Source organism: Scatophagus argus, chromosome 24 (assembly GCF_020382885.2).
Source record: "Scatophagus argus isolate fScaArg1 chromosome 24, fScaArg1.pri, whole genome shotgun sequence".
Lineage (NCBI taxonomy): Eukaryota > Metazoa > Chordata > Actinopteri > Scatophagidae > Scatophagus > Scatophagus argus.
In genome coordinates this window covers 186,978-205,851 of record NC_058516.1, presented here as the reverse complement: position 1 = coordinate 205,851, position 18,874 = coordinate 186,978, and the positions used below count along the sequence as shown (strand labels likewise).

At 48.6% G+C, this 18,874-nt stretch overlaps 4 protein-coding genes across 5 annotated transcripts; 2 read left to right on the top strand and 2 right to left on the bottom strand.

Moving 5' to 3' along the window:
* Positions 1-647: 647 nt before the first annotated feature.
* Positions 648-4,976, bottom strand: LOC124055677 (putative claudin-24). Its single transcript, XM_046382710.1, has 2 exons — positions 4,778-4,976; positions 648-4,666 (listed from the first exon to the last, which is right to left on the bottom strand). Exon 2 carries the CDS (start codon positions 3,498-3,500, stop codon positions 2,829-2,831), a length of 672 nt encoding a protein of 223 aa, XP_046238666.1. The 5' UTR covers positions 3,501-4,666; positions 4,778-4,976; the 3' UTR covers positions 648-2,828.
* A 107-nt stretch (positions 4,977-5,083) lies between these two features.
* On the top strand, positions 5,084-6,508 carry dph3 (diphthamide biosynthesis 3). The gene is made up of 3 exons (XM_046382711.1): positions 5,084-5,304; positions 5,820-5,894; positions 6,107-6,508. The coding sequence occupies exons 1-3, from the start codon at positions 5,197-5,199 to the stop codon at positions 6,182-6,184; spliced, it is 261 nt and encodes an 86-aa protein (XP_046238667.1). The 5' UTR covers positions 5,084-5,196; the 3' UTR covers positions 6,185-6,508.
* Positions 6,509-10,304: 3,796 nt separating this feature from the next.
* On the top strand, positions 10,305-16,022 carry LOC124055741 (pinopsin-like). Of its 2 annotated transcripts, XR_006842777.1 has the most exons (5): positions 10,305-10,958; positions 12,437-12,762; positions 13,184-13,417; positions 14,792-15,741; positions 15,881-16,022. XR_006842777.1 is itself a non-coding variant. In XM_046382850.1 (4 exons), exons 1-4 carry the CDS (start codon positions 10,595-10,597, stop codon positions 15,038-15,040), a joined length of 1,173 nt encoding a protein of 390 aa, XP_046238806.1. In that variant the 5' UTR covers positions 10,305-10,594; the 3' UTR covers positions 15,041-15,835. The 2 variants fall into 2 exon arrangements, 1 of the variants encoding a protein (XP_046238806.1); XM_046382850.1 differs by lacking the exon at positions 15,881-16,022 and having other exon boundaries at positions 14,792-15,835.
* st6gal2b (ST6 beta-galactosamide alpha-2,6-sialyltranferase 2b) lies at positions 13,743-18,793 on the bottom strand. Its single transcript, XM_046382867.1, has 5 exons — positions 16,700-18,793; positions 16,477-16,574; positions 16,190-16,291; positions 15,913-16,087; positions 13,743-14,657 (listed from the first exon to the last, which is right to left on the bottom strand). The coding sequence occupies exons 1-5, from the start codon at positions 17,310-17,312 to the stop codon at positions 14,410-14,412; spliced, it is 1,236 nt and encodes a 411-aa protein (XP_046238823.1). The 5' UTR covers positions 17,313-18,793; the 3' UTR covers positions 13,743-14,409.
* Positions 18,794-18,874: the final 81 nt, after the last annotated feature.

Below are 18,874 nucleotides of genomic sequence, written 5' to 3'. Positions count from 1 at the left end.
CACACGCACATGTGATCCTCTCAATGACTTCCTGTCTTCTGCTGCTGTTGGACTCTGATGAAAACAACCTCTTTTGTTCCAACTGTTACAATACTGGGAGCTCTGGTCCACACGCTGCTTCCCAGGGAACAATGACACACACACACACACACACACACACACACAATGAGTTGTGTTTCCATCCACTTGTGGGGACATCACATAGACTTCCATTCATTTAACCACCTCCTGACCATGACAATATACATTGAACCTAATCCTAACCTCAGCCTAACCTTAAAGCACCTCATCACTCTTATACTTAATGATTTACGTTGTGGGAACTTCAGTTTTGTCCCCATAATTCACATTGGAGTGTGAATTTTCATTATTTATTGGACTTTGTGGGTGCCGAGACCCGTGCATCATGAGTGAAACTGGTTCTGGATTAAAGGAACAATTCAGGTTTTTCAAAGTGTGGTTGTAGGAGGAATGTCTTCATCGTGATTGGTCGGCTGCTGCACTGGCGGTCTGGTGTCAGTGGTTTTACTTTGGTACTGCGTTTTCTCAGCCGTAAGCCTCATGCTGATGTGGTTTTCCTGGTGTGTCCAGTGTCTGAGGTCCCTTCACAATATGCAGATTTTCCCTTTAAAGGCTGATGTTTCCAGATGTGACACCTCAGTCCAGTCTGCAGAGTTTTTATCATCTTTGACGTCTCTTACTTGTTGTAAGAAATCAATACACAGAGTCAGGATGTGATTATTGATGAGTGTGTCCTGAAATACGCCTTCCGTGTGCTTCCTCAGCTGCCAGCATTTAAAAAGAGTTTTATAAAGTTAATGTAATTTATGGTTTTATTTTTGTCTTGGTTAGCCGACGAGGCTCCTGCAGATTAGCTTTGATTCATTTCCTTCCTTCGTCCCTGCTGTGCGATTGCAGTCGGCCATTTGAGACTGTTTGCTGTGTGAAACAGTCCGGATTCGCTGTTTGAAGATCATTTGTCAAGGGTAAGAAGTGTCCTCAGCTGTTCGTCCTGCGTCGATCAGGACCGTCTCGAGTCCGTCAGCGTTTCCCTGTGAAACAATGTGAGGGCGACGGGTTCGCTTCCTGTCCGTCCACTCCTGTTGATCAATCACGCCTCTATTGTCCCAGACAGGAAAAGAGCAATTAAAGAGAAGCCGGCGGGCTGAGATACCGCAGCTCCGGCTCTTTCGTGTTTCCGTATTGCTGTCAGGACCTGCTGAAGGAGGAACATGACAACATGTTCACCATCAAGTGTTTTATGTTCTTTATGGTTGATCATCTGTCAGATTTAAACCACATCTTCATCATCCTGTTGAATTATCTGTCTTTAAAAGGCTCACGTGACCAATCAGGGAAGGACACATCGCGGCCAATAAGACCCAATCAGGGAGCAAACATTGGCGTCTGCGTCCATGCCTGCGTCTGCGTTTGCGTCGCATCCGTGCCTGCATCTGCGCCTGCGTCTGCCTTTCCATAAGTCTTTGTTTTATTGGTTCTTAAACTCAGGAGGAGCGACGACGCCAGGCACAGACGCAGAAGTTTCTGATCTGAATTTACTCTCTGATTGATCCGCTTGAAGTTGAGTTTTTGAATTTGTTGGTCTGCTGACTTCTCCATGTTGAGGTCATGTGATGCAGTTGCCGTGGTCGACTGATGTGGACCGAGCTGCTGGCTGGAGGCAGATAGTCAGACCGTGGGGGGCTGACGGGGGGATAATGAGTGTATTGTGAAGGCAGAACAAAGGCAGCACTCAGGCTGCAGGCGTCCAGTGAGACCAGGACCTGAAACTCGCCGTGTCGCCGTGTGAACACCAGTTAGATGCTGTGGATTCGTCAGGAGCCTCCAGTGAAACCACGAAGAGGAGGGTCTTCGCTCTTTTCTCAGAGGGATTAAATTTCCCAGAAAATATTCGTTCAGCTCTGAATGTTTTCCCAATGAGCCACAACACAATCAGGGTTCACTCTGATTTAATTCATTTTATTCACATTCACTCATCTTCACAATCGTCTGCTGATGATGTTCAGAAACAAAAAGTGATCTTAACAATCTTCATTCTGCGTCTGATTGAAGGCAACAAACACACCAGCAGCTTCTTTTTCTTTCAGTCACAAATTCAGCTGCAGTTTGTCTGATCCACGTTTGTTTTATGTCAAATTAAACTCATCAATTGTTCCCTTTTCATATGTTACAGTCAGTCGATGGGATATTTTTACAGCAGTGATGCCGCAGATAAAAAGGATTTGAATGTGCTTTGATAAAACCTCCTCTGCACATGAGGACACGTTTAAACAGAATCAAACAAACAGGAAACAGCAACACGTTTTCTGAAACGACCAAACTCTTAAAGCTCCTCAACCTGTGAAATCATTCATCAAGCTTAACATTTCAATTTTAGCAGCCAAACTTTGTTGAAACTTTAAATTCAGAGAAAAGTTTCTAAATAACACAATAAAAGTGCTGATTTTCTCAGTGCTCACACACAGTTTAAAGATTTCAGACCTGAAGTTTCCTGCAGTCTGTCAGGCTGGACTCGAGTCGAGTCGCGAGCTGCAGGAGGTGGAAACAACTGACACCTGGAAAAGTGTTTTCTTTAACGATTAAATCAGGACGGATCTAAAAATATTCTGTTTCTGATCTGTTTGGCCGCATTTGCTTTTGCTTTTCTGAAAACCTCACAAGAAGATTCTGAGTTTTGGAAATGAAAATCCGGTTTTGTTCTTTGTGGAGAAAACAGTTTGTTCTCTGTGGGGACTTTGGGGCTTTTGGACTGAGTGACTAATTAGACAAATTAAACGAGAAGAGGGGATGTAGAAACAGACTCGGTCTCAGACGTACTCGGACCTGGTCCTGACAGAGGGCCGTCCCGGGTGCACCTTCACCAGAGGGATGGGGGGCGCAGGTGTGTTACGGGTTTGCTTCTGCACACACAAACAGGAAGTGAGCAGCAGCGTTCCGGCCACCAGGTGAAGAACTCCCGCCGTCCAGCCGCAGAACAGAGCGTCCCCGAACTCCCAGCGTGGCACGACCGCCGGCACCGTGTCATCAAAGTACCGAAGGACCGTGTGGTGGGCGATGTAGGAGACCGGGACGAGTCCCAGGATGCCGGCCACCAGGCACAGCACCCCCGCTGCCATCTTCAGGCCCCTCTTGCAGCTGAGGTCCTCCAGCCGGTCGTCGCAGCTGTTGACGACGTGCATGCCGGGGATGGCCAGCAGGAGTCCGAGCAGCCCAGCAGCCAGTGTCGTGCACATGAGGATCCGGGCCAGTTTGATGTCCGGTGGCAGGCCCAGGAGGCTGTCGTAGGGCCGGCACTCCAGCGCCCCCAGTTCCTGCACCACGCAGGTCTCCCACAGCCCCAGCTCGTAGCTCTCTGTGGGCAGCAGCTCGGTGGACAGGGTGAGCCAGGTGGACATGAGGGTGGTGGCCAGCGAGCAGAGCCAGGCCCCCACTGAAAACAACACCCCTGACACTTCCAGAGCGTGAGCACTTGGGTCCATGTTGGCACCGCACAGAATCTCAGGATCCACGGGTCTCCTGTCGGTCCCACTCTTTACGTCCCTGCCTGCCTCGCTGGGGGGGAGGGAGGCTCCTCATCGGTCCATGACTCCTTCCAGGGAATATCCTGAGCGGGCTGCCAGCTCCGGCGGAAGCCCTCAGTACATTCATCTCACTGAGAGGGGACCCGTGTCCCTGCCAAGCGCACCCCCCCCACCAGTCAGACGGGAGAAAGTGATTGGCTGGCAAACAACAGCATCATTCAGCCATCTGTGAGGTTGCATGCGCACAGGATGTCGTTCAAATGCAGGCAGGATGTTATCGACGCTCACATCTGTCTGAAAAACGTTTGAAGTTAATGGCATCGCTCTCGCTGTTTCCCTGCTTTGTGTGGGAGCCCCCCCCCCACAGGGACCCCCCCACCACATCTCCCACACTGACACCCACCCCCACAGGTCGCCAGGCAAACCTCACAAACACACACGGTTAAGTGTCTGCTCAGACTTTGTTCATGTTGGGCTTCCATCTAAACCTCAAACCCAACATCCAGAGAGCAGATTCAAACCAACTTTATTGTCCTGTCTTTCTGTTCAGAACAATGTTAAAGCATCGAGTAACAATCAGACTCTGAGTGTGTGAAATGATGTTTGAGAATATATTTCTTCTAAGTTTTGCATGTTTGAACACATCTTTAGTCTCTGAATCAGACCTGTTAAATCTGCAATAAAATGGCTTGTTTGATCAGTGTGCTTCTTCAACACATTGTAGACGCATTTACACAGAATCCGACCTGACAAAATTTGGGATTGTCAGAAACATGAAGGTCTTTATGCATTTAAACAAAGTCTGGTTTATTATTGTAATGAGAAGAACATATCCAAACATTTAAACTGTGTGTGTGTGTGCAATATCAAGTAATAAATAATTTTCAGTGGGAATCTGCGTGAAGAAGAAGGAAGAAGGTTTGAAAGTCTTCTCCCTGTTTACGGAGTCCACCGTTCGCATAATAAACTCGTTTCTTTTCCTCTCGCTGCAAAACATCATTTAGAAAAAGTTTAGTCTGAGTGGTAGCTGCTGCGTCGTGGCGCCCTCTGGCGGTCAGCTGCGAGTAGCACAAGCAGACGTCAGCCTGGTGAAGTTCACGGGGGAAAATGAACTGCAGGACACGCTGAAAGAAAAGTGTGAGAGAAAACAGAAGACTTGGATTTGGACATGGACTAAACAGTACAGACGTGACCGCTGTGGGCCGGAAGAAACAGTAAAACACGCTGTACGTCACCTGTCAGAAATCTGAAGCAGAAAGAAGGCATCTGATTCAAAACTTCAGAAAGTCAAAAGTTCACTTTGACTTAACAGATAACAAGGTCGAAAGTGACGAAATGAATGCTATCAAATCTTATGTCAGTGTCTCAGAGTAGCTCATTTGACTGAGACGCTTTTTCCGTTTGTTTCAGTTTGTTGAAGAATACGTCACTTTCAAACTTTGCGAGCCGCCCGCCATACCAGAAGGTGGCGGTAAGGCGTCAATTCGTTGTTTGCCGACCGCCAATAAACGTCAAAAGACGAACTAGGAAGTTACGCCACACGCTTGAGACGACTGCAGTGACGTATTTATTCTGCGCCAGGCCTCACGCTTTCCTGAAATGTAGCGCTTTTAAGCAGTCTACCGTGGTCTTCTGTGTTCGGTCTTCGGACAAAATGTCCGTGTATCACGACGAAATAGAGATCGAAGACTTTGAATATGACGAGGAGACGGAGACGTATTCCTTCCCGTGTCCCTGCGGAGACAAGTTTGTCATAACTAAGGTCAGTAACTGAAGGCTAACAGCGAACTGACGTTATGCCGCCGTGTTTTGTAACCAGTGGGAACTGAAGAGGATGATTTAAATTGAAGCACTTCATACCAAACTTCGTCTAAATATCGTGTCATTTTAAGTTAGCCTCATCAGCGGCTTAGTTACATTAACCAGAAAGCGTTTGTCCTGATCAGAGGATCCTCTGTTTGTCAGCACATGCACCATATGTTCAGTGCTACTGAATGTCAAAATTTATGTCACGTCTCATCATGAGCGTCTCCATCTTGTTGAAGGTTTTCAGGGTGTTAAGGAGATCTAATGTGTAGTTTTTTTAGTGGAGTTTGGTTTGACATTTGAGGCCCTGCTGTCCCCTTTTCTTCAGTAGTAAACATACTGTAACGTGTGATCTCTTTCTGTACATGTTACAAAACTACACGTTTTGTCCCTACAGGACGTGGAGTCCAGACGTGCAAACTGTGTGTGTTTGTGTGAAGCACTGATGATCGTGTCTGTTGTTTTTGACAGGAGGATCTGGAGAACGGCGAGGAGGTGGCAACGTGTCCCAGCTGCTCGCTCATCGTCAAAGTCATCTATGACAAGGTCAGCACTGAAGTCATAAATAACTTTAAGTAATTTACAGCCTTTCATCTTTTTGTGGCCCTGAATCAAAACCGAGAATGATCTGTTTGTAAAATGCGACTTAACTTTCCTTCAAACTCGTTTGTTCAGATTTTGAAGAGAACTGGGTTTATCTGGTCACGTGATCCCACAGCTGACAGGAAGTCCTCATCACGGTTTGTCTCGTCTTTCAGGATGCGTTTGTGTGCGGCGAAGTCATCGAAGCGCCGTCATCGTCTATGGAAAACAAATTGCAGGCGCTTCAGTCCTGACCCTCCTCTGCAAAGCCACGGACTGCTCCTTTAAATCACATTCTGCTTCTTCTCTGAACGTTTGACTCACTTCTTAGAATCGAATTTTATTCAGAAAACGAACCCGAGAGAATCCACCACGTCTGAAGAGTTGCTGACGTGAAACGATGCGTTCAGGTGCTGCTGGGAAAGGTGACTCAACAGACAGAAGAAAAATATATGTGAAATGACCGGTTCGTGTGATGCGATGTGTAAATATTAACTTATGTAACTTAATGTTTTGTGTCGTGTGGTTATTTGTTTGTGTGACCAGAGGGAAAACACATTAAACACCATCCGGTTTTATTTCCTGCTGAATCAAACGTTTATTTCAGGTTTTGCACGGAAAGATGAGTTCAGTTGGTTTGTGTGTGAAGTTGTGTTATATCATAACTTCAGCTGAACTCTTTATAAACGACACTTTGATGTCGAGGACTGAATGAAGCCGAGTCACAAACACAGCAGGTGAAGCACAGGTGCATTGTGGTCCGTGTAGTTCAGGTAAGCTTTAATGAGCAGCTGCTGTGTTTCTGTCTGAGCTGAGGTCAGTAAACACGTGTGGAGAAACTTCACCAGGTCGACTGATCACAGCAACTGGATCATCTACCTTTCAGAATAAAAGCATGTCTTTGGGTCCATCAGGAGAAACAGTTTGTACTTCAGGCTGAGGGTCACACCCCTCACCCCACCTGTAACCCGACGCTCCCCTGAGTGAGTTGCCCCTCAGGTGAGAGGACATACCTGGACCAGCTGCAGCAGGAATGTTTGAAACCGGAAACAGTTGGTCTGGTTCTGCTCTTCTTCTGGTCCACCACAGGCAACATGACTCGCTGCAGCTGCCTCAAGGTGTTTCTGTTTGACGTCGTAGCCCAGATTCTGCAGAGTCTTCAGGACGAAGACTTTCATTCAGAGGAAAATCGCTCGTTCTGCCTGTTGACCTTTTCCTTCATTATCCTGACTGAGGAGACGCACGGTGGTGGAAGAGTTAACTGAAGGAAATCTGAGCCGAGGAGGATAACGATGACAACAGGAAGTGACTCCGTTTGGCTGCAGGGACAAACGTCCTGCTGAGAAACATTTGATGTTCAGACTCATTGCTGGTCCACACACTCATCAGTTAAATCATTCATTCATTAATAAATCATCAACCTATAGATTTAGAGCTTCAAGCTGGTCTAATCAGCCCGCTGACTGATCAGTGAAGCTCTGTGGTGGAGCAGAGCAGGAGAACATGTCAGTAAACGTGCCGAGTCAGCCTGTCTGAGGGGGAGAAGAGAAGGACAACAGGAGCAGCTGGAGGGACGTGGACTCAGCGTTCGGCCCGACACACCAAACGAACTCCACACCTTCTGCTCATTTTCATGTTTTGATCAACTGGACCATGAAGGCTGTTTTAAACACTGAGAGGAGGTGAAAGTCGAGTGAAAGACGTCGCTGCTCTCAGATCAGCCCGCAGGACGATCACACTTTAGGCTTTCACACTTCCTGTTGACACTGATGTGACGAGCGACACGACGGCTCAGCTGGCTGTCAAACACAACATCTGTATTTAGATGAGCTGAAGATGATGATGATGATGAAGCCTGAGGGACTGCAGTCAGCCTGACCTTCACATCTACTGTGACCACAGCTTTTATTGTGAAAAGTCAAACTGATTGTTGTGTTGGTCCGAAGGTGGATGGTCGGGCGGTGGCAGAGGCCCCCGATCAGGCCAATAGGTTCCTGAACCGACTGCGGAGGCCAAGAACTAACATCAGGAACCGCGGCAGGCCAGATGTTCAGCAGCGGATGGTGCAGTTCATGAACGTGGGACATGGGGCGGCGGTGCCACGAGTTCACGTGATGTGTTTCATGTGATCTGGGTCAGGTTTTACCCTCAGCAGCTCTGACTGCTGCGCTGCCTTTGTGACCGAGAATTGGAATTACTTTTGAAGAAATGTCACGAACAAATTTCATTGATGCTTCAGAGGCTGGAGGCGGACCTCTCGCACTGGATGGACCAATGGCATTCCTCCGACCAGGGACATCAGCACCAATACGACGAGGACGGCGCCACTGGGCCTCAGGATGCTGCCTCCTACAGACCCGGAGCCCATTTCAGATCAGATGTTTGACCATCTGTTCGTGCACATGAACGTGACGTGTGAGACGATCAGCTCAGGGCACAGCTGGTTTGGTTCTGTTCTGACCTCAGGTCGGTCTGGATGGGGGACGGTGTCACAGTGGACAGACAGCCCAAATGTTTCGGGTGTCCGAAACCCCCTGAGGCATGAACAGACAAACATCGAATCACAGCTGGAACTTCCTCGGCGGTTTGACTTTCAGGAGGTGATGTCACAGGAAATGTGATCCTCAGGAAGGAGCGTGATGTCACCGAGAATCAAGAACACATCGAAACTCAACACTCCGCTGTTATTAGACATAAAACACCGGAGACAGGAACAGGTCCTCAGGCTCCATGTCAGACCAGATCCCGATCCTGACACCTGCTGGGTGCCTCCTTGGCGTTCTTCTGTCTTGAGGTCAGGTTTGGATCAATTCCTACCATTGTTGGGTTTCTATAAGCGCTGGGATCCTGCAGGTTTTTCACAGGACTGTTTTGGATCAGGTCAGACCTCTACCAAAAGGTCAGTTCTCAGGTGACAGGCTTGTCCAGTCTGGATCTCAGCCTAACGTGGATCACAGTCCACATGTTCAACCTTTTCTGAACTGCTGTGTTGTGACAAAGTGAATCCATCAGGACCTAAAAACGGGTTTTTGACTCAAACTGTCAGATTCGAAGTGGATTCGGGTCCATCAGTCACCAAATCTGACTGAATAAACAAACAGGAAGTTTGATGTTTATGGTTCTGACTGTCACCTTCAGCCTCCACCTCCTCCAGCCAATCAGGAGCCACGATAAATACATCATACGGTAAAGATCATGTGATCACATTTCAAGACTGTGAGTGTGTGTGTGTGTGTGTGTTTTCCTCCTGCTGAGCTGCTCTGGAGGCAGAAATAAAAATAATCTGATTGGCCAAATTGGTGTGAAAATAGATGACAGCATCGAACAGCCAGCAGCCACACACACACACACTCACACACACACACTCTCTCTCTCTCTCTCTCTCACACACACACTCTCTCACACTCACACACACTCACACAGCACAGTGACTCGTAGTCCCACATCGTTTGCTGCATCTTGTTTTAATTCATTTTGAATTTTCTGATCTTTTCTGTTTTGTTCTGACAGACTTTTATGATAAAAACGGCTTCAGACGTCATCATGAGACACGTTATACACCACCTGTGTACTTGTACTCGCACCTTCTTCATCTTCGTGTTAGTGTACGAAGTGGTGCTGGTCTGAGGACTGGGGTCAGCCGGGTCCAGGTCTGACCGCGGGTCACGTGGAGGCTGGAGGTGGTGACAGCTGTGGTCTCCAGATGGAGCTCCATGTTGGCTGTCTTCTCCTTCACTGAGTGCACAGATACTTCAGGGGACACACACAGCGTGGGACGTTTCGCTGCTCTCATCTAAACTCCTGCTGCTCCGATGGAGCAGCTTTGACATTCAGAAAGGACATCCAGGTCTAAAGTGGAGGGACTGACCTCGAGGGGACAGAGGACGTCTGAGGCCAGCTGACTCCCTCCATCCTCCATCTCCCATGATGCCTTGCAGGCAGTGAGCCGCAGCAGGAGTCACGCCCGCCTGCGGCCTCACTGCTGCTCACCAACAAGATGCATGCTGGGAGTTTAGAGGCCCACGGCCTCCACCTACTTTCATGTTCACTTCACTGTCTGAGTTTAAGCTGCCTGTCAGATCAAATGTGAGTTTGGGTCATGAAGGAGGACGAGTCTTCGCCTCCTGGACCTCCTTGGACATGTTTTTGTTCCCAGTTTAGGGAAGGTGAGTCCTGAAAATTTAATGAGTGCTGCTCATCCAGTCAGTCCAGGAGCCTCACTGTTCCGGTTCATGTGTGTGTGTGTGTGTAGTCTACAGTACATGTAGTACATACTGTGTACAGTGTGTGTGTGTGTGTGTTGTGGATGTGGTCACGTGCTCAGCCGGTCACTTCTTACAGCGCGCAGCGTACTTAAAGCGCGGCGCGCGGAGCGGAGCGTCACTTCGGCACAGAAACTTCCGCTGTGATCTCGCAGGATTGCTGAGCGGCTCATTGATCACTCGGAGGAGACGCGCCGTCGGATTATTGGTCCTTTTTTTTCCTGGTTCTGATTTGTTGCGGTTTTCTGTCATCCTGCTCGGGCGCAGGATGGAGCAGACGACCGCGGTCGGACTGCAGAACTTTGAGTCCTCAGGATGTGAAGTCCAACAAGTTTCTGGTGATTTTTGATTTCCTTCAGAGGTCTGATCCGCGCGCAGAGTTGAGCGGATCCACCTGGCGTCATGTTCTCCGAGCTGAGCGCCGTCAACCTGACGTCCAACCTGAGCGAACCGCTGTCGTCTCTGGAGCAGAACTGGAGCGACGCGCCGCACCAGCGGCTGTCGCGCACCGGACACCGCGTGGTGTCGGTGTTCCTGGGCTCCATCATGGTGTTCGGTTTCCTCAACAACCTGCTGGTTCTGATTCTGTTCTGCCGCTTCAAGACTCTGCGGACCCCCGTCAACATGCTGCTGCTCAACATCAGCGTCAGCGACATGTTGGTGTGCGTGTGCGGCACGACGCTCAGCTTCGCCTCCAGCCTGCGAACCCGCTGGCTGTACGGCCGACACGGCTGCATGTGGTACGGCTTCGTCAACTCCTGCTTCGGTGAGAGGACGGAGTGTGTGTGTGTGTGTGTGTGTGTGTGTGTGCAAGTTAAACTCACCCGAATCTTAATAAACGAATGTAATTATTTACTAAACTGATTTTATTATCGGAACGTTTTAAGTTAAATCGATTATGAAACTGCGACGCTAACTGCCAATGCAAAGCATCCCTGTGAATAAAATAAAATAATTTAAAATGAAGTAAAACAAAATCTATGAGGTCGCATGAAATGGAAACAAGTAGAAACACCTCAGAGTACTGCAGTACTGAGAACACGTTTCAGTACTAAAGCTGACGCAGTTCACCTGCTCGGACACGTCGACGTGTTGCTGGCAAACGGACAGATGAGGTCTGACATTCAGCACTTTGTCTTTGTGTTCTGTTGACGACAACAGGGCGAGCAGATTGTCACGTTTTGTTGGTCTTTCAGGACCAGGATTCTGCTGGTTCTGCTGTGTTCAGCAGGTGAGACCTCCCTCTGGGGCCCCTATCTTCGAGCCTGTGGGTCACATGACCTGTGTGTGTCATCAGTAGGGTGGAGGTGACTGATAAGAACCACAGCAAACATCTGAGCTGACCAGGTGTGTGATCATCATCCTCACCTGGAGGCCAAAGATGGCCGCCATCAGTCCAACAGTTTGTGAGAGCAAAACGACAAGGAGGGAAGGAAACAAAGGAGGAAAGGACGAAGGAAGAGAAAAGCAGAAAATGAGACGGGAAGGAAGAACAGAAGCAAAACCAGAGAGGAAGCAAAGGAGGAGGTTTGCTGTGTGAGTGAAACACAGTACACAGTGTACTGAGGGTACTAGTACTGCAGTATGTTTAGACATCACACACAGTTTTTCACAAAGCTCAGTGTGTGAGTGTGTCTGTGTGTGTGGGAGCACAGCATGTGTTCTTAGCTCCGTGTGGTGCAGCAGTGGGAACAGGTCTTGGGTCTGGAGGTGGACACGCGGGTCAGGACTCAGTCCCACATCAGCCAGCAGTCCTGCTGTTGGTGTTAAGCTAAGCTAAACGTGCTGTGAGACAGATGTCACGAGACGGACAGACAGACAGACTCTCCGACGTCCTCGGCTCTCGGACTCAGGGGGACTTGTGCTGATTCCTCTGCACTGCTGAAGCGGATCCGACCCGGGGGGGTGGGGTTACGGTCCAGGACTTAAGGAGCCCCCTAAAGATGGAATTAGTGAGATCTGGATCAGAGGTCATCAGTCTGCTGGGAAAGTGAAGAGAAATGAGACACGTGTGTTTCTGTCAGACGTCAAATTTAGTTTGGACTGAACGAGTCGGTTTTTATTTTGACACCCAGCGAGAAAACTTCAAACAGCTAATCCAGAACAGTTTGTGTTTGTGAGGCTTTTCGTTCATGTGGTCTCGTCACTGCTCGTTTCCTCTCGTCCCCGTGTCAGTTAACGAGGATGTTGCAGAGTTCAGGTGTGTTGGTTTACCTGAACACTTCCTGTCTTTGTCTCCATCAGGCATCGTGTCTCTGGTGTCTCTGGCCGTCCTGTCCTACGACCGCTACAGCACCCTGATGGTGTACAACAAGCGGACCGCGGACTACAGGAGGCCCCTCCTGGCGGTGGGGGGGTCCTGGCTGTACTCTCTGGTGTGGACGCTGCCCCCCCTGCTGGGCTGGAGCAGTTATGGTCTGGAGGGGGCTGGGACCAGCTGCTCCGTGACCTGGACTGAGAAATCCTCCAGTTCTCACTCTTACATCATCTGTCTGTTTGTCTTCTGTCTCGGCCTCCCCGTCCTTGTCATGGTCTACTGCTACGGCCGCCTGCTGTACGCCGTCAAACAGGTGACTTTTCCTCCTTTAAGTTCATGTTTTTGAAGGTTTCTTTGTGTTTGATGGTATTTGAACGTTTAAGACTTCAGATGCGAACAGAAACACTTCAGTGTCGTTTGGGTCGCGGCCGCTGAGGTGTCTGAGTTTGCAGGGTCACATGATCAAAGTCACATTCCTCACAGTTAGTGAAACACTGAAAAACCAGAACCAGGATAAGACCTGGTTTGTACACATTCCTGCAGTTTTCCATTTTAATTTCATGGTGTTGTTTTTATTCTTCACTCACAAGCAGAATGTGGAGACACTGAAGTCCACATAACATCATCAAACATCACCTGTTCTGGTGATGAGGTCACACATGACCTTCTTTTCATCAGATAACAGTAATCCAGCTGTAATCCAGAGAGATTCTCACCTGTGTTTTGCCTCTCAGGTGGGTCATGTGAGGCGGACGGCGGCTCGTCGCAGAGAGTTTCACATCCTGTTCATGGTGGTCACCACAGTGGTGTGTTACCTGCTCTGCTGGATGCCGTATGGCGTTGTCGCCATGATGGCCACCTTCGGCCGTCCGGGAGTCATAACCCCCATCGCCAGCGTCGTCCCATCAATCCTCGCCAAAAGCAGCACCGTCATTAATCCTGTCATCTACATCCTCATGAACAAACAGGTGAGTGGCGCACACCTGTCGTTTCATCTGAGGTGGCAGACAAACAGAAAAATCAAAACTCGTTCTTCCTGTGGGGCATCAGTGACGAGTTTCCGGTTCAGCTCATTAATTAGCCTGACTGGCTAACGTGAGCGAGCTGCTGGACAAATCGGAGACACGCGTGTTACGACCTACGAGTCTGATTTTTATTCAGATGTCCTCAGCTTACAGGACCAGACGTCTGTTTGTTTTTAGCCCATTTAGCAGACACCACTTGGACTCTGCAGTATTTGGTAAATGCAGATTAAATGAGCTATTTGGCTGCTTCTTTTGTGGAAAAACAAAAACAAAAGCTTTCCTGTTGCTGATTCTAACTGAACACATTTTTGCAGAACAGAATTTCAGACTTTTATGAACCGAGTTTGGCCTCGAGTCGTTTTAAACGTCCAGCAGCGTCTCACTGGCCGCCCCTTTAACTGTCTCATCCAGGCTGAGCTTCTGTCTGTGGCGGGTTTCTGTCACAGCTGACTGCCTTGAACATGTCGGGCAGATTCCTCAGAGCAGCAGAGGACAAAAGCTAAAGAAAGCTAATGAACTCGACGAGCCTTCAGTCCCACTCAGCGGACATGAAAGAAATACAGCAAGTGTGAGAGGACTGGCGGACGTTTATTGATTCTGACGGGGAAATAAGGTGTCACATGCTCACCAAATCTCTACTTCAAGACATTCTGAGTTTTCACCAAATGTGAATCCTGAGATCTGGTTGGTCAAAACGTCAGGGAAAAACATTTTGTTGTTGTTTTAGATAAAATAAAAATGAATTTTCACAACTAAACTTAAATCAAAGTGATGACAATTGCAGAAATTTGTTAAAGTTTTGTATGTTAGTGTGTAAAACCCAGACCAGGACTCAAAGGGTGCTAAACTTGGACCAGGACCCACAGTGTGCTGAACCTGGACCAGGACCCACAGTATGCTGAACTCAGACCAGGACCCACATTGCTGAGCCCGGGTCAGGGCCCACACTGGACCGTGCTGAACCCCCTCAGCGTGACTTTGCCCTTCCTCCTCAGTTGGTCTTGGTGGCCCTGGTTGATCCTCTGGATCAGCAGCTTCTCGTACAGCAGCGGGTGATACGCCCCCAGCGTGCAGGCGGCGTCGTGATAACGCTCATAGTAGTGACACAGGTCGGTCCGACGGACAGATGGGATGAACTCGTAGACGCTGACCTCACGGCACAGTGACATCATCAGGAGGATACCTGAAACATGTGACATCATCATAGTGTCATCAAACAAGAAATCAGATTATAAGAGATATTTTTACGACAGAAATTTGTTTCAAAAATCAAAGAGGAAAAATTTCATGTTGTTATTCTTATGTTTTGCTCCTCAGTTCTACCGCTGCTTCCTGATCCTGTTCCACTGTGAACACCAACTGACGGAAAACGGTCAGTCCTCCATGCCCTCAAAGACTACCATGCTCCAACTCAACCGCCGCGGCTGTGATGGTGGCCCGGCCGCCGGCGGATCCACCGCCGCCTCCAGACCGCTCACCGGGCCTGCTACGCCTGACATAGAGGGTACCAGTGCCGCCTTGTCTGACAGAACTGATGGTGCCCAGCCACCAGAGACCTCATCCTGAAACCTCCACCAGAGACCTCAAACCACCAGGCTGCTGTCGTTGTTGTTGTGGTGCAGGGAAAAACTCTTGCTGGTTTGGATTTGTTTAAACCACTCACAGTTGTTTTGGTAACCAGTAACGGGCTGATTTTCACTGATGAAACCAACCTGGTGCTCAGGCCCGAGAGCTGAAGCCTGCCAGTGATTAAACTGAGCTATTAGATGTTGAACACGCTGGTAGATTCACAGCTTTCAGTGTGTCGGTCACTCGCAGCTCGTCGTCGTTGTCTCATGGAGCCAACAGGAGGCTCAGGAAGGCCTGCTTCCTGGGAGCGAGACAAACCTCCTCCTGAAGCCTCCTCCACTGGCCAAGTAACAGACCCGCCCCCACCTGTGTCAGGTGCTGCCTTGGTCCCGCCTCTTGGTGTCGCTGATGTGTGTGTGTGTGTGTGATGTCACTGTGTGTTGGTGCAGTGAGTGTTTCATCCACTGACTGTCAAATGAAGATGGACGACCTGAGAACGAAGCCAAACACCATCGTCAACGTCTTCATCAGGTGTTTTTATCGCTCTCACAAGCTGCTGTGTCAGCGCTGGACAAAGTCTGACTCAGCACATTGTCATTGTGACGCTGACTCGGCTGTGTTTCTTTAAACCAATGAGGACGCGGGCGGTGGGAGGAGAATCACATGATGGAAGACGTTTCATAAAGATCAGCTGTGAGGTGAATATTTTTCTATGGTCTCATGTGCTCCGTCTGCTGCTGTGAAAACGTCTTGTGAATAAAGTTGTGTGAACTCGTGCGTCTGCACTGATAATCTTTTTTTTTCCTTTCTGTCATTCACATATTAATTCACATACAGTATTTGTACTGTAGTAGTACTGCAGCTGGTACCTGTGAACCCTGACGAGGGTGGGTTCGGTTGGATCTGGTCCTCAGTGTTGTCCTGGATCAGGTCCCACAGACTCCAGATGAACTCTGGATGAAGGATGTAAAACGGCTGCTCTGGTCGGAGGCGACGGCGTCTGATGTACGCCGAGAACAGATCGAAGTCCGGCTTCTCGAACCACTGAAGAGCGACAACACGCCGGTCACAGAGTGAACCATCAACCTGATCTCACATCAGTGTGAGTGAGCTGTTTAATAAAGTTTACAACAAGTCACAGATGACCTGGGTCAGGTTGGAGGAGTACGGAGACGGATCCCAGACCAACAGAGTGACGTCCTGATACAACAAGCTGCTGTTGAACTCGTGTTTGGGCCGAGCCACAATCTGATGGAACCACAGAAGAAGACATCGTGCTGGAACATCTTAATGAACAAAGCTCGTTAAGTTTTCCTGATGACCTCGTTTGCTTCATCACACAGACCATCCGGAAAACTTCAGAAGGCTGACAGACAAACTAAAGCTAAGAAAACGGGTGAGCTACAGGTGAAGGCTGTGGGCGGAGTCTGTACCTGGGAGTTGATGATGCGGATGGTGGTCTTGGTCCCCACATCTCTCTCGAAGCCTTTGGTGGGGGCAGCATTGAAACGAAGAACTGCATCATGGGAATCTGAGTCCAAGAGGAGAAGAGCAGTTTGAAGACATTAGCAGGTAAAAGCAAAAAATAAACTGCACCTGAACTCACCTGACCAGGTCATTAAAGGTCATTTTCCCCGGTCCGATATGTGGACTCACCGATCTCCCTCCCCAGAGATGAGTTAAGCATGGCTCCGGCTGACATGACCACAGCACAGCTCTGATATTGAGATGTCTGGAGCTCCTGCAGGGGCAGTGAAGGCACCAGCCGGGCCCAGCCCAGATCAGAGAAAGGCTTCTCAGTCCCATCCACAGTCCGGATCCTGGTCCTCCACCTCATCTCGCAGTACAGCTGCGTACCAGATCTGCGGGACCCCCTTGACCTCTGGTAGACCACCTGGTGCTTGTTGGAAGTCAGCTGGATTTTCAGGACCTTCTGGAGACGAGGACTCAGCATCCCCACTGTCAGGTTCCCAGTCCAGAGTCTCTGCAGGATCTCCAAGGACCTGGATCTGTAGTAGTCCTGAGATCTGGATCTAAAGTCAATCCTCCTCCTCCTCCAGTCCTTCTCTGAGACCCCAGCAGGTCCCGTGGGACCCACCTGAACAGAGTCCAGGAAGCGGATTTTGGTCCCAGTGAGTCCAGAATTTGCAGCAGACCTGGACCTATGCAGCAAGGAGGATCTGAGGTCCAGGAAGTGATAAAGCAAGGACAGAAAGAGAAGGAGCCAGGCCAGCAGGACCGCCAGTAGCCACTTCCTGTAGGGCTTCATACTGGGTGGGGGTGGGGGGCAGAAGTCAGACCAGGACACATGGAGGTCTCCTTCCTACAGTCTCACTTTCCAACCTTCTTTACTTCTTTTCTTCTTTACTCACAAATAAAACATGCTTGTTGTAGAATTTATTTTTTTGTTTGTCTAATTTTTTTCTTTAGACTTTAACGTTTCTGTTGAGTTAAGATTAACAAATAAAGTCGATAAAATCATTTGTATTGTTAAAATATAATCAGTGAAATTAACACTTCTTAAATGCAAAATACTATAATCAAAATAAACTATTTTACACAATATAGATCAGTAGATGACAGTTACACGATGCTGTTTGTTTCACAAGTAAATGAATGTTATTTATTTTATATTCAACATTAATCTGTTTTTTTTCTCCTAGTAAGAAACATTTAATTGAAATTAAACAGAAGAGTTTTCCTCCGAACTCACATATCAGATCAATCAAACCAAACTTTGTGTAAAATTTGACCGTTTTAAAAAAAGCTCGTTCTGCCGTTCCCCTGTGACTTGTGGATTTGACTGACAGTTGCTGATCAGTTGGTGTTACCTGTCCCAGGTGTGAGGAGGAGCCAGTTGGGCCAGCGTTCCCTTCCTGCTGACTGCAGGAGTTCAGCAGCTTATCCTCACTTCAGGTTTTATTTGTCCTGCTCAAGGATGAGTCTGTGAGTCTAATCAACAATGTTTTCCCAGAATCCTGGTCTTCCCACCACGCACCAGGCTGGGAGCGTCCCAGTACAACTAGTGACTGCTGAACTGGGATCTGAGGGGCTCCACCAGTTTACTGTGGAAGTCAAAGTTTCCTTTTTCTCTGCTGGGGGGGTCAGGAGTGTCGACTGCGCTCTGATTGGCTGCCTCAGTCTCACAGTGACACAACCCACAGGGCTGTTCCCATGGCAACCACAGCAATGATGGGTGCCGTGTTCAGGTCACGTCGCACAGATCGTAAATATGAGCCAGAGAGAGAGAAGCTCTCCAGCCTCTTTCAGCCAGTAAAGAACCAGTGATGGGTTAACTGGGGATCTGAAGGCTGGATCTGGTCCCAGACTGACTCGTGGGAAAACCGATCCAGACCTGACAAGCATACGCTGAGCTTTAAAGAGAGAGGCCTGAAAATGTGCTGGAGCTGGACTCACTCACTCGTGTGTGTTTATCAAACAAAATCCTGACTCATTTGGCACCTTTGCAATAATTATTGTAATTATCATTATTATTAGATTATTTTGAGTTTTATTTTGAATTGGCTTCAGTTTTCATACCCTGGATGAGGTCACTTCCTGTTTACCTAAATTAGAATCAGCCCTGGCAAAATGTGGCAAATGGCTGAGTGGAAAAAGTGCAGCTTTGGACTGCGTTGAGCTGTCTCACCTGTCTCACCTGTCTCACCTGAGGATGAAGAAACAGACCTCAGGTCAGCTCAATGAATTCCTTTTCGACTCTATGTGAACCGAACTGTAAATATCCTCACGTGTGATAAGCTGCTGCCTTCTTCTGTACTAAATCCAGATGATGTTCGTATGTATGACAATATGAACACACATGGACAATCA

Bases quoted from the DNA above. Each gene is read 5' to 3' on its own strand.
- LOC124055741 (XM_046382850.1), top strand. From the start codon at position 10,595: ATGTTCTCCGAGCTGAGCGCCGTCAACCTGACGTCCAACCTGAGCGAA. The intron at 10,959-12,436 runs GTGAGAGGACGG...TGTCTCCATCAG, and splicing joins CTTCGTCAACTCCTGCTTCG to GCATCGTGTCTCTGGTGTCT. The intron at 13,418-14,791 runs GTGAGTGGCGCA...TTTGCTCCTCAG, and splicing joins ACATCCTCATGAACAAACAG to TTCTACCGCTGCTTCCTGAT.
- LOC124055677 (XM_046382710.1), bottom strand. From the start codon at position 3,500: ATGGACCCAAGTGCTCACGCTCTGGAAGTGTCAGGGGTGTTGTTTTCA.
- dph3 (XM_046382711.1), top strand. From the start codon at position 5,197: ATGTCCGTGTATCACGACGAAATAGAGATCGAAGACTTTGAATATGAC. The intron at 5,305-5,819 runs GTCAGTAACTGA...TGTTTTTGACAG, and splicing joins ACAAGTTTGTCATAACTAAG to GAGGATCTGGAGAACGGCGA. The intron at 5,895-6,106 runs GTCAGCACTGAA...CTCGTCTTTCAG, and splicing joins TCAAAGTCATCTATGACAAG to GATGCGTTTGTGTGCGGCGA.
- st6gal2b (XM_046382867.1), bottom strand. From the start codon at position 17,312: ATGAAGCCCTACAGGAAGTGGCTACTGGCGGTCCTGCTGGCCTGGCTC. The intron at 16,575-16,699 runs GTGAGTCCACAT...TCTTGGACTCAG, and splicing joins ATCTCTGGGGAGGGAGATCG to ATTCCCATGATGCAGTTCTT. The intron at 16,088-16,189 runs GTCATCTGTGAC...GTCGCTCTTCAG, and splicing joins ACTCCTCCAACCTGACCCAG to TGGTTCGAGAAGCCGGACTT.